A 13,207-nucleotide genomic window follows, 5' to 3' on the forward strand; every position below is an offset into this window, starting at 1 on the left:
ATTGCTTCTATTTCCATTTTTAATTCCTTCACTTGTTTGATTGTGTTTTCCTGGAATTCTTTCAGGGATTTTTGTGATTCCTCTCTATAGGCTTCTACTTGTTTTTTTATGTTTTCCTGCGTTTCTCCAAGGGTGTTCTTTATGCCTTTCTTGAAGTCCTCCATCATCATGATCAAATGTGATTTAAAATCAAGATCTTGCTTTTCTGGTGTGTTTGGATATTCTGTGTTTGATTTGGTGGGAGAATTGGGCTCTGATGATGCCATGTAGTCTTTTGGTTTCTGTTGCTCAGGTTCCTGCGCTTGCCCCTTGCCATCAGGTTGTCTCTGGTGTTACCTTGTTCTGCTATTTCTGACAGTGGTAGACCATCCTATAAGCCTGTGTATCAGTAGTGCTGTGGAACAGTCTTCCTGTTTTCTTTCAGCCAGTTATGGGAACAGAGTGTTCTGCTTTCAGGCCTTTAGTCTTTCCTGTCTCTTGGTCTTCAGCTGTTCCTGTAGGAGTGTGTCCAGAGTCCACCAGGCAGGTCGCTTAGAGCAGAAAAATTGGTCTTACCTCTGGTCCTTTGGCCTAAGTTGCTCCTGGGGGGCTGCTTTTGAGCTCCCCATGAGGGCGGCAACCAGGAGGGCCTGTGCCGCCCTTTCCCAGAACCCTATGCACCGGGGTCGCAGATGGCATTAAGTGTTTTCATCTCGAGTCAGAAATGGGGGCAGAGTGAGGTCTCTTCTGGCTGCGCAGGTGTGTCTGCCTCTCTGAAGGTTTAGCTCTCACTCCCACGGGATTTGGGTGCAGGGAGCTTTTGACCAGGTCCCTTCATGTCCGGGCGGTGTCTGGACCGCAGTGGACCTGCTGCTTGAGTGCCCCCACATTAAATCTTTTTATATTGATATAAATTTAAGATTAATTTGTTACAAAATAATAAATGTATGTTTAACTCTTAGATGGGCAAATGTCTATAGAACTCATTTAAATATGCAAGGTGTAGTCCCAGCTTTTTTAACAGCTGTTATTCCAAACTGTTTAGGATGATTAAATAGTGCAAGTGAATGTCCAGACGCTTAAACTCATAGTCGTGTTAGATATTAGTCTAGGTTATCACAGGAATATGCAGCCTGCATTGAACAGAGAATAGGGAGCTGGAGACAGGCGATATTTGCTTGGTCACATATCCTCTGAGTAGATGACCTTCAGAAACCTCGGAGACTCATGGAACATGGCATTGAAACACAATTTATGAATTTCAGATCATTTTGACACTGAGACATGTCAACTCTCAACAGTACCCCATTGCACTTCAAAGCAGAGGATGAGCACCAATAGCCTCCATATAGAGTCGCTTCAACTGTGGCAGGCCAGCCACTGGGCAAAGAAAAGGCCCATGCTCCACCTACAGACAAATCTGTCTACAGAGGAGAAGAGGGCTCAGGGAAGTCAACTGCCAACTTCTGCCAAGACAGGGTGAGTAAGTCCTTCATAATTCCTGCTTCACAAGATGTCTATCAAATATTATGGGCTAGAAGGCTGAAGATAGATGCTCCAACGTTACAGAGACTACTGGGCACTGTCCAGGCTGTCAGCTGTCTCTGCCATTTCTATAATTTTTGGAAGCTGCGTCCCAATGCCCCCTGCATGCTCAGGTAATATTTATTCCTTCTCAAGTCTCTGATAGGGTTGAAGACTAAACAATAATACTCCTAATATAAACTTAAGTTATTTAGGATTTGAGAAGATGTTCTAGGTATAAGAAGATAGTTTTTAGGATGGTAATACAAATTAGGATAGTAATTGAATTAAATATAAAACTTTAAACATGCCAAAATAGGAAGATATTAGAATATTTTTGAAGTTGCCAAATACTATGGACTAAACATTATGAATGTAGTTTTTATGTAACAGTTTCCATAATTGTCTCTTCATTGTTGTAAGTGTATTCAATTTATATCTGATGGAAAAAGAGCCTCTTCTTGGACTAAAAAAGAGAATTGTAAAGAGAATTTCTTGTATATTGTTTGGATGCATCACCCTGTCACTTAAAAAGCCTATGGCCTAGAGCTTAGGCAGAAAAGGGGAGAAGGGACATCTGGAGGCAGAAAGAATTCTGGGATAGTGCAGGTGTAGGAAGAGGCACCCAGGAAAATGTGAGGAGACAGATGAATGTTACCTGAGCACAGATAACCAGCCATGTGGCTGAATGTAGGTTAATATAATTGAGTTATCTAAGTTATGATCTGCTCATAGAAGAGCCTAAGTATATGGTCAAAGGTAAGATAACAAGTGTGTTTGTAAAGGACACAAACAATCATACTATTAGCTATTTACATAAACTATAACAAATGTAATTCTGCATATAAATTATAGACATATAGTTTTCATAACTTTTTTTCACCTGGGCTGATGGTGGTCCCTTCAAGAGCAAAGGACCAACCAAAAAATATCTCACCTTCTTACACATAAAAGCTCTCTTTTAAGTTGCTGGTGGGAATTATCTAAGAGAGATCCAACATGTACAGCTTATTTCTGATGTCCGCGACCACTCTCCGCCATCCCCTAGAGGTAGAGAGTAAGTTTCTGTTGCTGAAGAAAACATGGCTCAGAGAGCCCTGAGCTGGAACTGACCTGAATGCCACTCTCCATGTGATGGCTAGTTTTGTCACCTTGACAGTCTAGACAAGTGGTTCTCAACCTGTGGGCTGTGACTCTTCTGGTTTTTGAATGATTCTTTTGATGAGGTTGACTAACACCATCAGAAAATACAGATATTTATATTATGATTCATAACAGTAGCAAAATTATAGTTATAAAGTAGTACCAAAATTAATTTTTTGGTTGGGGGTGGGTCACCACAACACGAAGAACTGTATTAACGGGTCACAGCATTATGAAGGTTGAGAACCACTGGCCTAGAGTCACACACAAAGTAGTCTCTGTTGAAGGGCTACCTAGGTCAATTGGCCTGTGGGACCACTGTCTGAATTCCTAATCAAGTGAGAAGTTGTAGACCGTTGTGGGTGGCACCATTCATTGCACACGTTGTCCTGATCTCCAAAGGACAGGGGAGAGCAAGAGCGAGCAAGCTGGCAGCATGGGTGCAGCCATTTCTCTCTGTTCTTGACTAGGAATGTGGTGTAATTAGCTGCTTGAAAATCTGGCCTTTACTTCCTTACAATGATGGTCTTTAATCAAGAAGTGTAATACAAAATAAACTCCATGGTTCCTAAATTGATTCTGCTAGGTATTTTATACAGCTACAGAAATGACACTAGAAATGCCCCAAACAAGAACAATCACATGGTTATGCCAGTGGACCCAGAAGATGTCAATGTGACCGTGACCTTGCTGGGATGTTTTGTTTGTTTGATTTTTGAGGAATGTGGAAGACTGTGGGGTAGGAAAGTGACTGCATGCTGTAAAGATGGCTTAACGGGCAGTCCTATACAGGCTTGGAAGGACTGAGAACAGTGTGGACTGTGAAGGCGCAGCTCCACAGGAAGACAACATTAGCAACCCGTGTACAGGAAGTCTAATCCAGCAACATGGCTGCTCTCTCTGGCAAGGGATCGCATCCAAAGGCCTTCTAGGTCTATGGGATCCAGCTGGAATGACACACTTTTAATGCTTCTGGATGGAATATAGGCACACACTTAGTGCACACATTTAATCCCAAACAATGAAGGTAAAGTGAGTTTGTAGAAGGAAGCAGTCATGTTGGAAAGCAGCATCTAATTTGAGAAAAGACAAAGTGACGATGTCACATGGAATGTTGAGACCTAAGTGAAATGTTAAAACCTAGGTAACACTTACCTGGCTAGCCTTTCATGATAAAAACAAAAAACTTTCTCATGTGTTTCTGTTATTACTAGGAAATTTTCTAATGGCAAGATCGATTACATATTCTGTTCTGTTCAGTGCCCTTGGAAACAACCATGATACAAGTCAGTAGAACTATTTTGTATAGTTATACACGATAAGCTTGGACATGAACCAACCACCCACCAGCACTTCCTGCACCTGTGTATAAGCTTTCATGGTATAAGCTGCCCCTGGGATGGACATCAACATAAGAGAAACACCTGCACCAACATAAGAGACAATTTGATATGAGACTTCCATTTTGAGTAGTGGTCAAGTAAAGTTTAAGTTCCCAAGACCTCCCTGCGAACTCACATTCTACTTGGCAGGAAGACACATGTATGTGGGTAATTGAATCTTGGTTGGCAAGTTAAGACACGAATGCTAGACAAGTCCCATCCTGGTAGACAACTTAGGACATGAATACTAGACAAGGCAAGTCCCCTGCCACTGTGGAATTCCCCAGGCAACGGGAACAGGATAAATGTACAAAAGAGAAATGTTCCTAAGGAAATCCCCTATCCCTAAATCCTGATTGGTGGGATAACTTGACACATGTGTTTGTAGATTTGAGGCTTATAAAAGGGATCATGGTCCAGCTTCTGAATTAGACAATGACCCTGATGGACAAGTCCTGGGGATTATGATTTATAAATTATCCCTGTCTGACTGAGACTGGTGTCCGTGTATTTCTGTGGCACTTACTAGACCCCAATAGAAAAGAGTTTGAGTCTGAACAGTTGAGTTGAATCAGCCAGCCAGAGTTCAGAGAGATCGTAAAAAAGTAAGCTTATCCAGCAGCAAGCCTCTGAAAGATCAGTTATATCTGGTGAACAAAAGTTAATTTTACAAACCAGGCTAGAGACAATTCATGTCATAGTATCGGGAGAAACGTTGCTTTCTATACTCGGCTGAGGCTAAATTGAAGGGTTTTGGACTAGAGCTTTCATAGAGTTTAATAATGACTTTGTTGTGTGGTTCTCAGTGATAATCATTAGCAGGTATTCAGTGAAAAAAAAGCAAGTGGGGCAAAAAGAAATATAAAATGTATACTTTGAGGAAGAAAAGAGCACAGGAAGTTTGATGTTGTAGCCTTGATGCCTAAAAGGATAAAGAGAAATGGATGAAAGGGAGTTGTGCCCTCAGGATGAGACCTTTTACCCAAACTAATTCTGCAACTTATGAAAAGAGCTAAAGAATTCTCTGTTCCCGGGGCTCAAAAAGACTGAGCACCAGCCAGAGAGCATGCAGAAGCTGGACCTAGGCTCCCTACACATTTGTAACAGATGTGGGGTGTGGTCTTCATGTGGGTCCACTAACAATTGACACAGGGGCTGTCACAGATTCTATTGCCTACAGTTGGATCCCTTTCCCCTAGGTGGACCATCTAATTGGACCTCAGTGGGCGAGCATGTGTCTAGTCCTTCTGGAACTAGATGTCCTGAGGTGGGATGGTACCCAGGGAGGGCCTCCTCTTCTCTGAGGAGCATGAAAGGGATTAATGGAGAAAGAGGGATTTGTGAGGGCATGACTGGGAAGATAAGAGAAAGGGGGGCTGTGATCAGAATGCACAGTGAACAAACAAAATATTGAGGGGGAAAGACCGAATTACCTGATTTCAAAGAGCATCAGGAAACCAAAGTTTATACAAGTGAGATTCAAGGACAGTCCTGGTTCTATCCAAAGCAGGCAGAAGAACATGGCCTCATTGGCCGTGTAATTCTTGCTTTAAAACCATGAAGGATACATGAGTAACAGGGCTGTGGAATCACCCTCTGAGGTTAAAGAAAGGTGTAGGGACAACCCCACATGGAGGCACCAAGAAGCCATTGCAGGAAGCTATGAGGCTTATGCCTGGTTTGTGTTGAGGATCCTGAGAGTTGAAGGCCAGAGTTAAGGAATACTTGCCCCTGGAGGGCTGTACGCAGGGTATGGAATCAACACAAGGGGGATAATTGCATTGCAGTAAAAAAGCTGGAAGGCGTGGGAGAGCTGAAGAGCCCTGTGCCATCACACATGGACATGCAGTTTGGCATCTGCTAGATTGGCTTCGGTCCCACCTTGATCTCGTATTTCCTCACTGTGCCCTCTTTCTTTGCTTTCAGAATGGAAACACGTACTCTGCACCACTGTATGTCGAAACACGTAACTATGCTTTTATAAGGGTTGCAGTGAAGAGATTGTCTTGAGTCTCAGAAGAGACTTTGAACTTTGAACAATAGTCAGACTGTGAAAGTCTATGGAGACTTTTAAGTTTGACTAAGTATACAGTGGGTTAGCCTAATGCTGCCTGTATTCTAACCCTAATTTGAGCCCCCTATACTTGCTGTCACAAGAGATGGCATCTGCAGGAAAGACCTAAGATGCTGAGTGACCCTGCACCCACACTACTTCTGATGGGGATATAAAGGTGCTTAACAGTTTACGTTTCACAGGCCTGGGCTCCAAGAACGAACATAAGGGAAGAGGAGTGGAGAACTCAGAGGGAGGAGCCGCCATGAGTGAGGTGAGCTATGTGAATGTGGCCCTGAGGGCTGGTCAATTGGAGTTAAGAGCAGCCCAGATGAAATATAGTAAATAGTAATAATATCGATAGGAAAGTAGATTCAAACAGCATGGAGGGCAGACCTCATCTACCCAGCTCTTATGTTAATGCTTATTATAAATATAAACATTGTGTATTTCTCCCGGGAATTCACATACCAAAGGAGGGGTAGAAACAAAGGCCAGGATTTAAATAATTTCCACAACATGAGGGCATTTTATGATAGAGCTGTAAGCCTATGAAGGGACAAAGGGGAATGTGGGGGTTTGAATGAACTCCCAAAGGCTCATCTGTCTGAATGTTTACTTCCCAGTTGGTGGAACAGTTTGGGAAGGATTAGGAGGTGTGTCACTGGGGGTGTTTTTGTGGTTTCAAAAGCCCACAGAATGTGGACAAGCCCTTCCCTTGGAATGAGGGGGTGGGGACAGAAGGTGAGCAGGCCTCTCTCGGTGGATAGAGAGAAACAGAAAGTGGGCAAGACTGTCTTTGACAGGGTATGCAGGTGGAAACAGAGCTATGAAAAGCTGTGGAGGACAGAAGACCTGTGGAGGCTGATAGATGGAGGACAAGGAAGAGAGATGGAGAATAGGGAGATTGGTGGTCCCCTCTTCCCATTACCCCTCCCCCAATCTCAGGGGCCCTTTGTGACAGGGACCCAGGAGCTCTGTGATGTAGGCCTGGGAGCAGCTGCTAACACCCAGAGCGAACCATCAGAGTTCAGTTGCCTGAGGGCAACAGTGTGATTCAGTCAGAGAACCTTCTCTCCCTGATGCAGCCTGAAGGAATGACAAATTAAAACATTCGCTCAGGCATCCAGTACAAGGCCACGCACTACCTTCACGGAGTGCCAGGCACTTGTAGGGCACGACGGTGCCATGGAACTACCTTCACTTCCGTTTCCTCCAACCGAATGGATCAGCCTCAGCTTCACGACGTGGGCAATGGACATGATCCTGGCCTTCGCCTGTGGACTGGGCCTCTTCCACCTGTGGATACATGTCTTCCCACTCACCTCACCCTCACCTGCAGAGGGCGCCTCCACCACCACCAAAAGGGTAAGACTGCCTTCCATCCACACCAACACAGCCTTCTCTATTAGGGCAACACTTTCCAAATCCAATAGGGAGGTGGCGGACAGGGCATCTCAGCAGACGGGAACCACATCCGCATGAGAACTCACGGGTAGGACGGGGAGAGAGGGCTGCGTGATATCTGCTCTCAGACCTCCTAGAGCAGAAAGAAGCACTATGTCTCAGTGGTCACGGAACTGTGGACCTGGGATGGATAGGCTCCACTAAGAAACGTTCTGAACACTGGTTCCTCTGTCCCCCTCCTCACATTAATGCTCACACAACATTGTCTTGGTCAGCTGAGCTCATGTGAAGAGGGTGATGCACTCCTGGACATAGGATCAGGACTTGAGTCACATCTGGCCTCAGGAAATGACAAGGCAGTTCGGAGCTGAGCTTCAGCTTACTGAGGTGAAAGAACACTGACCAATGACATCCGTGGTGGGTCTCACGGAGACCGTCCACACTTGGGATTTTCAAGGGAAAAGAATACAGACTTACCCCTCATCACAGGGGTGTGAATGGGGCCGCAGGTGGTGTCTGTTATCTCTGTCTATTAGGTGGTGAAGAGGGACCACAACAAGGCCAGGAAGAAAATCAGGACCTTGAAAGGTAGGCTCCTTCCTTCCCCTGGACAGGTGACTTCATCTACCCTGTCCCCAAGGGATGACACCAAATGAGTTGCAGACCATGCGGCTGTGGCTGCATGGAAGGAATCAGAAGTGAAGACATTGCCGAGGTGCTGCGCTCAGAATAAAGCCAGGGACGACCATGGTTGGCTGCGGTCAGGAGGGTGGTGTGGGTCGGACCAGAAACATGCTGCATGCGTCTGCAGGCAAATGGGTTACTTCACTTCTCTAAGACACTTTCCTCTTCCACTACACTGGACCTCCCTCCTCTCCACAGGGACATTATGAAGTCCATGGAGCTCGGCGGAAATGGAAGCCTCCGGTCTATGGTCAGGTCCTATCCCACATGTGCCCAGCACTTAGTGCTTTGGGGCCTGTGTCCTCATTCAGCAAAGCTTGAGCTCCTGTTTAGTTGATCATTTCCACAGAAGGGACATTGCATTCAGGCTCCCGTAGGCTCTCAGTTCTCTCCTTTACCCACAATCACCCCATCTGTATTTCTAGCTTACAGAGGCTACAGCAGGAAGAGAGGGAAGGATGACAGGGGACTGCTTTCGCTCCTGCAGAGGTGAGAAGTCTCCAGTGCTTCCTGACTCCTCAATCCCACGCCTGTGAGGAGATCACTCGGGACAAAGGGCAAGGGCTGACCATGGGACCAGGGGCCCTCTGGGAAGGTGGGGTGCGTGCACAGCGCTACTGTTTAATTCGAGTGTGGAGCTGTGGCTGCAGGTGGCCTTTCCTGCTCAGCCTGTCTACCTCCTGCTGCCGAATGCTCCAAGCTGCAACCTTATGTCCTGTCTCCTGCAGCCTGCTTACTGACACCATCAGCTTTTGCCAGCTCTTAAGAAGAGATGCCTCGGCTCAAGGATCCAGACCAGAAGCTGCCGAAGACCACCAGCCACCTAGGCATTCCACAGAGCAGTCTATGGCCAACTTGCCTCTAGTGGCCTCCTTCCCTCTGGTCAAGGAACACTTGCTGCACAAAGATTCAACTTTGTCACCTACCCTGCTAAATTCCCTTACTTGTAAGGAATCACAAACACTTACATGTGATTCTACCCCACCAGTGACGACAATGCCAAAAATGCATCCTTTACCACGACCATGTGGCCCAACCTCCCCATCCTGTCCTCAAGATCCAGTGTTCTGCTCTCCATCCGAGACAGACCAAAGCATGACTCCTCCTCCTTCTCCTCCTCTTCCTCCTCCTCCTTTTCCTCTGATCTCTCTTCCTCCTCCTCCTCCTCCTCTATCCCTTCCTCCCTCTCTTCCTCCTCCTCTTTCCCTTCCTCCCTCTCTTCCTCCTCCTCCTCTTTCCCTTCCTCCCTCTCCTCCTCCTCCTCCTCTTCCTCCTCCTCCCCTTCCTCTTTTTCCTCCTCTTTCTCTTCCTCCTCCACCTCCTCCTCTTCCTCTTCCTCTTCCTTCTCCTCCTCCTCCTCCTCCTCCTCGATGTGAGTGGAAAACACAACTAGTGACCTCACGAAGCACATCTCCTCCAGCTTTGCCTTGTCCCATGGCAAGCCCCCCAGGCCTTGAGCACTCAAACATGTCTCCTTCAAGCTCTTCCTGGTACAAGGCGGCTGCCAGGACCTGGTGTCATTCTAAGTGGTCACAGGATGAGACCCTGCAAGAGGATCTCCATTTCAGCTTCCAAGAGGCCTCATTGTGGACAGACCCTGGATACAGGCAGCTAGAGGCTGGAGAACCCCCGTTCATCAAGCCTGATGTGCAGAAGATACTGGAGCTGCAGATTAGCAAGAGGGTAGAACTGAAGCTCTGGAAAGAGCAAGGAAGGGAGAGCTTTGACCACGCCTTGAGCTGTGTGGGTGATATGCTGCAGTCCTGGAGCAGCGAGCAGGCCATCACCTGCAAGTCAGAGCAGCTCTCAGGTCTCCATCAGCTCTTTTCCCCCAGGGTCTTCTGGAACAAGTCTCAGAAGGACTGCAGGCAGCTTTACTGGGGCCTCCCCTTTCTTCACAGTGAGTCCCTTATGGCTACTGTCAGCATGGTGGGCTCACCACTCGACTCCCCTGCCATCTTTTTCAATGAACTCTCTCCTTACAACTTAAGACAAGCTGAGAGGAATGCAGCTCCACTGCTCTTCTCTCCAAAGCCCTTGCTTCAACACTTGGTCCCTTCCAATCCTTTGACTACAAACGTGCCATACCCCCGTTCGCCACCAGGGTCTGGAGTCAAAACCCTGTCCCCTGACCTAACCTCCCTCCCAAGCCTACAACCCAATCCACCTCCAACTAGGGATTCCAGGGCTTCCTGCCCCATAGATTCAAAATCCCAACTTATTTTCCCAGTTGCTGTTCAACACCTAGATCAGCACCTTTTGAAGAAGAACCAAGAAAGTAGGAGCGATTTACCTAGTGTAGTGAAAATGTCACAGGAAGTCTCTCATCAACTCATTTCCACCAGTTTAGCTTCCCAGGGACAAGACTCTGTTCTCCACCTCCTGAAGGATTTCACTGACCCCCAGCTCAAACAGCACCTAGAGCAACACTTAAAAACCAGGTTCTGGAAACATGAGGACCAAAAGATCCAGCTATCTACTTATCTCATGAAGTCTGAGGACAAACTCCCAGGGATGGGTCATGCAGAAGATAATCGAGGGACTTCATGTTCCTCAGCACTGGCAGGAAAAAGCAGCCCGCATGCACAGAGGGTCTCAGCAAAAGGTCCAGAGATACTCCAGACAGGGAAGGACCCATGCTGCGATCTGACAAACGGTCCAGGAAGACCTCTGAGAGATACTGATGGGATCACAGAGGGATCACTGGGCACAGTTCTAGACTCGATCGCTGTGACAGAGGTGGAGAACTCTGTGAGACAGCCAAGAAGCAACTCAGCAGGTCCCCAGCCAGGAGGACCAGGAGAGCAGCAGCTACAAGACACACTGAGGAACCACTTCAGTGAGCACAGCCATGACAATGACAGTATGGTGCCTGTGGGCACTTGCCCTGGAATTCCGGGGGACCACATGGTGGTCCGTCGTGAAAACTCAGAGACCCATTTGGACAACTCAGAAATTGAAAAACCAGAAACAAATATCAAAACGGAGAAGCAGATGTCGTTGAATGATGGGTCCAACTTCAAAGATACTTCTCCTGGGCTTCCCTTGCTAGATCCTGACGTCCAGCAGGTGCTGGAAACTCATCTTTCAAGACGCCTGGTGAGGCACAGATGGATCTTGCCCCTCAGAGGCCTCAGGGCCCTACAACTCTTCAAGGTGAACAAGGCTGTAGCTTTGTCACTTCCACAACCCCCAAGTCCCTCTCAGACATCTTTGAAATCTAGGGATGACTCTGTTACAAAAATTGCTGCTGTCCTGGGAGACCCTTTCCAGAAAGGTTCAGAAGGAGATCTGAAAAGAAAAACAGTTTTCCAGAGTCAAACCCCTCCCTCTGCCCTCAACCTTGAATTTCCAAGTGGAACTCGTCCTAGTGACAAATTATGCCCCTCTGAGTCCCCTTCAAATGTCCAGAAGAGCAGAGTGGCTTCCTTGTACAGGACACGCAGCCTTGTAGTCAGAGACCGGCACAGCGACACAGTTCTAGGACCTCGGAATGACAACCCAGTGCCAGGTCCAAACCTACTCAAGAGTGACCATGCCTCACAGGAGAGTGAGGGTGCAGATTTAGACCTCTCCCATGGGCTGTCAGTTCAGGGGACCATTGTAGACGCCTGCCCAACAACTAGCAGAGATAAAAGGGAGCTGGAGGAGGAGGGGTCCTGTGACTGGGCTCTCAATGCAGAAGCCAGGGAAGTGTCACCCACTCAGAGTAAAGAACATCTGAAAGGTATAGAATCCCTGAAAGTCAATGAAAAACAGTCCCCTTCCAGAGCCATTTCCAAGGAGCCAGAAGATTCTGTTACTGCTGTCTTCCTGCAGGACTGTAGCACTGGCATGATCTTTCAAGACTGTGGCCCAGAGGTCCTGCTGGAGGCAGATCTCCTAGCCTCTCAGGCCTCACAGTCAGGCTTCAGGACTAGGTCCACTACCAGCAAAACATCCTCCAGGGACATGTACCCTTACTTTTCAAGAGGAGGGAATGTGCCCAAGAATATTAAATCTGAAGAACCATGGACTAGCCATATCTATGATCTAACTAAATACAAAGAGGGCTTTAGGGGCCCCAGGCAAGATAGACACCTTTCACAGACAAGACCTGCCCAAGCCTGCTGGTCAGATACTCGTGAAAACAATTCCTCCCCTCTACCAGAAAAAAAAATTGGGGACAGGATAAAAAGTTTTATGACACACATTATGTCAAGTAAAAGTAAAGTGCAGGAGAACTTCCTGCACAAACACAAGGCCTCATCAGTCACTTCCCTAAGTCAAGGCTCAGTCATGAGAAGGGTGTTTCTGCCCCCACAGGTAGCTGAGGCTCAGGACTTCACGATCTCGGTCAGGCCTATTCTACAGGAGAAAGTGGGGGTTGGCCATGCCAGGACAGCCTCAAAGAAAAGTTTGCACAAAGACCCACCCCAGGCTCCTATGGGCAGGCATGTCTGCCTCCACAGGACTGCCACTGCAGAAAGACACGAAACACAAGGAAACACTCCCAAGGTACACAGCCAACCTTCCACAGACAAATGGATGGACTACACCTGCCAGGCCCAGCTGCTCAGAGAGTCTGTGATCAGAACTCAAGCCTGTCAGCACAGGTTACAGCCACCATGTTTCTCAGGCACCCCGGTCTACTCTCCGTGGCACTGCCTGTGCAGAAGTGAGCTGTCTAGAAAAGCAAAAGCTTTTCTACACCTATCGGGATAGGAAATTTCCCCATGAAAAACTAGTCTTTTCAAAAACAAAAACAAAAAAAAAAGAAAAAAGAAAACAAAACCATGGTGTCCGAGTGCTAATTGACTGCTTCCCAAGGTAGGCATTAGTTCCTCTTGTGCATCATTACTCTGGAGGTTGTGTCTGCAGGGCTTGACCACAGGGAACATCTCCATCTTCTTCTGGAGAAGACAGCTCTCCACAGGGTCGGTTCAGTGACATTTGAATGACTTCATGCATTAATTGAGCCTATGGAGGGAGGTAGAAAATAAAATGTTCGGGGCCCAGGCAGGGGGTCATGCAGCAGGAGGATGACCTGAAAGGT

At 47.2% G+C, this 13,207-nt stretch overlaps 1 protein-coding gene across 1 annotated transcript; it reads left to right on the top strand.

Moving 5' to 3' along the window:
• Window positions 1-5,983: 5,983 nt before the first annotated feature.
• LOC134482813 (spermatogenesis-associated protein 31A3-like) lies at window positions 5,984-12,945 on the top strand. Its single transcript, XM_063277000.1, has 2 exons — window positions 5,984-8,661; window positions 8,901-12,945. The coding sequence occupies exon 2, from the start codon at window positions 9,019-9,021 to the stop codon at window positions 12,874-12,876; it is 3,858 nt and encodes a 1,285-aa protein (XP_063133070.1). The 5' UTR covers window positions 5,984-8,661; window positions 8,901-9,018; the 3' UTR covers window positions 12,877-12,945.
• Window positions 12,946-13,207: the final 262 nt, after the last annotated feature.

The sequence above is a fragment of the Rattus norvegicus genome, chromosome 17, assembly GCF_036323735.1.
Source record: "Rattus norvegicus strain BN/NHsdMcwi chromosome 17, GRCr8, whole genome shotgun sequence".
NCBI classification, from domain to species: domain Eukaryota; kingdom Metazoa; phylum Chordata; class Mammalia; order Rodentia; family Muridae; genus Rattus; species Rattus norvegicus.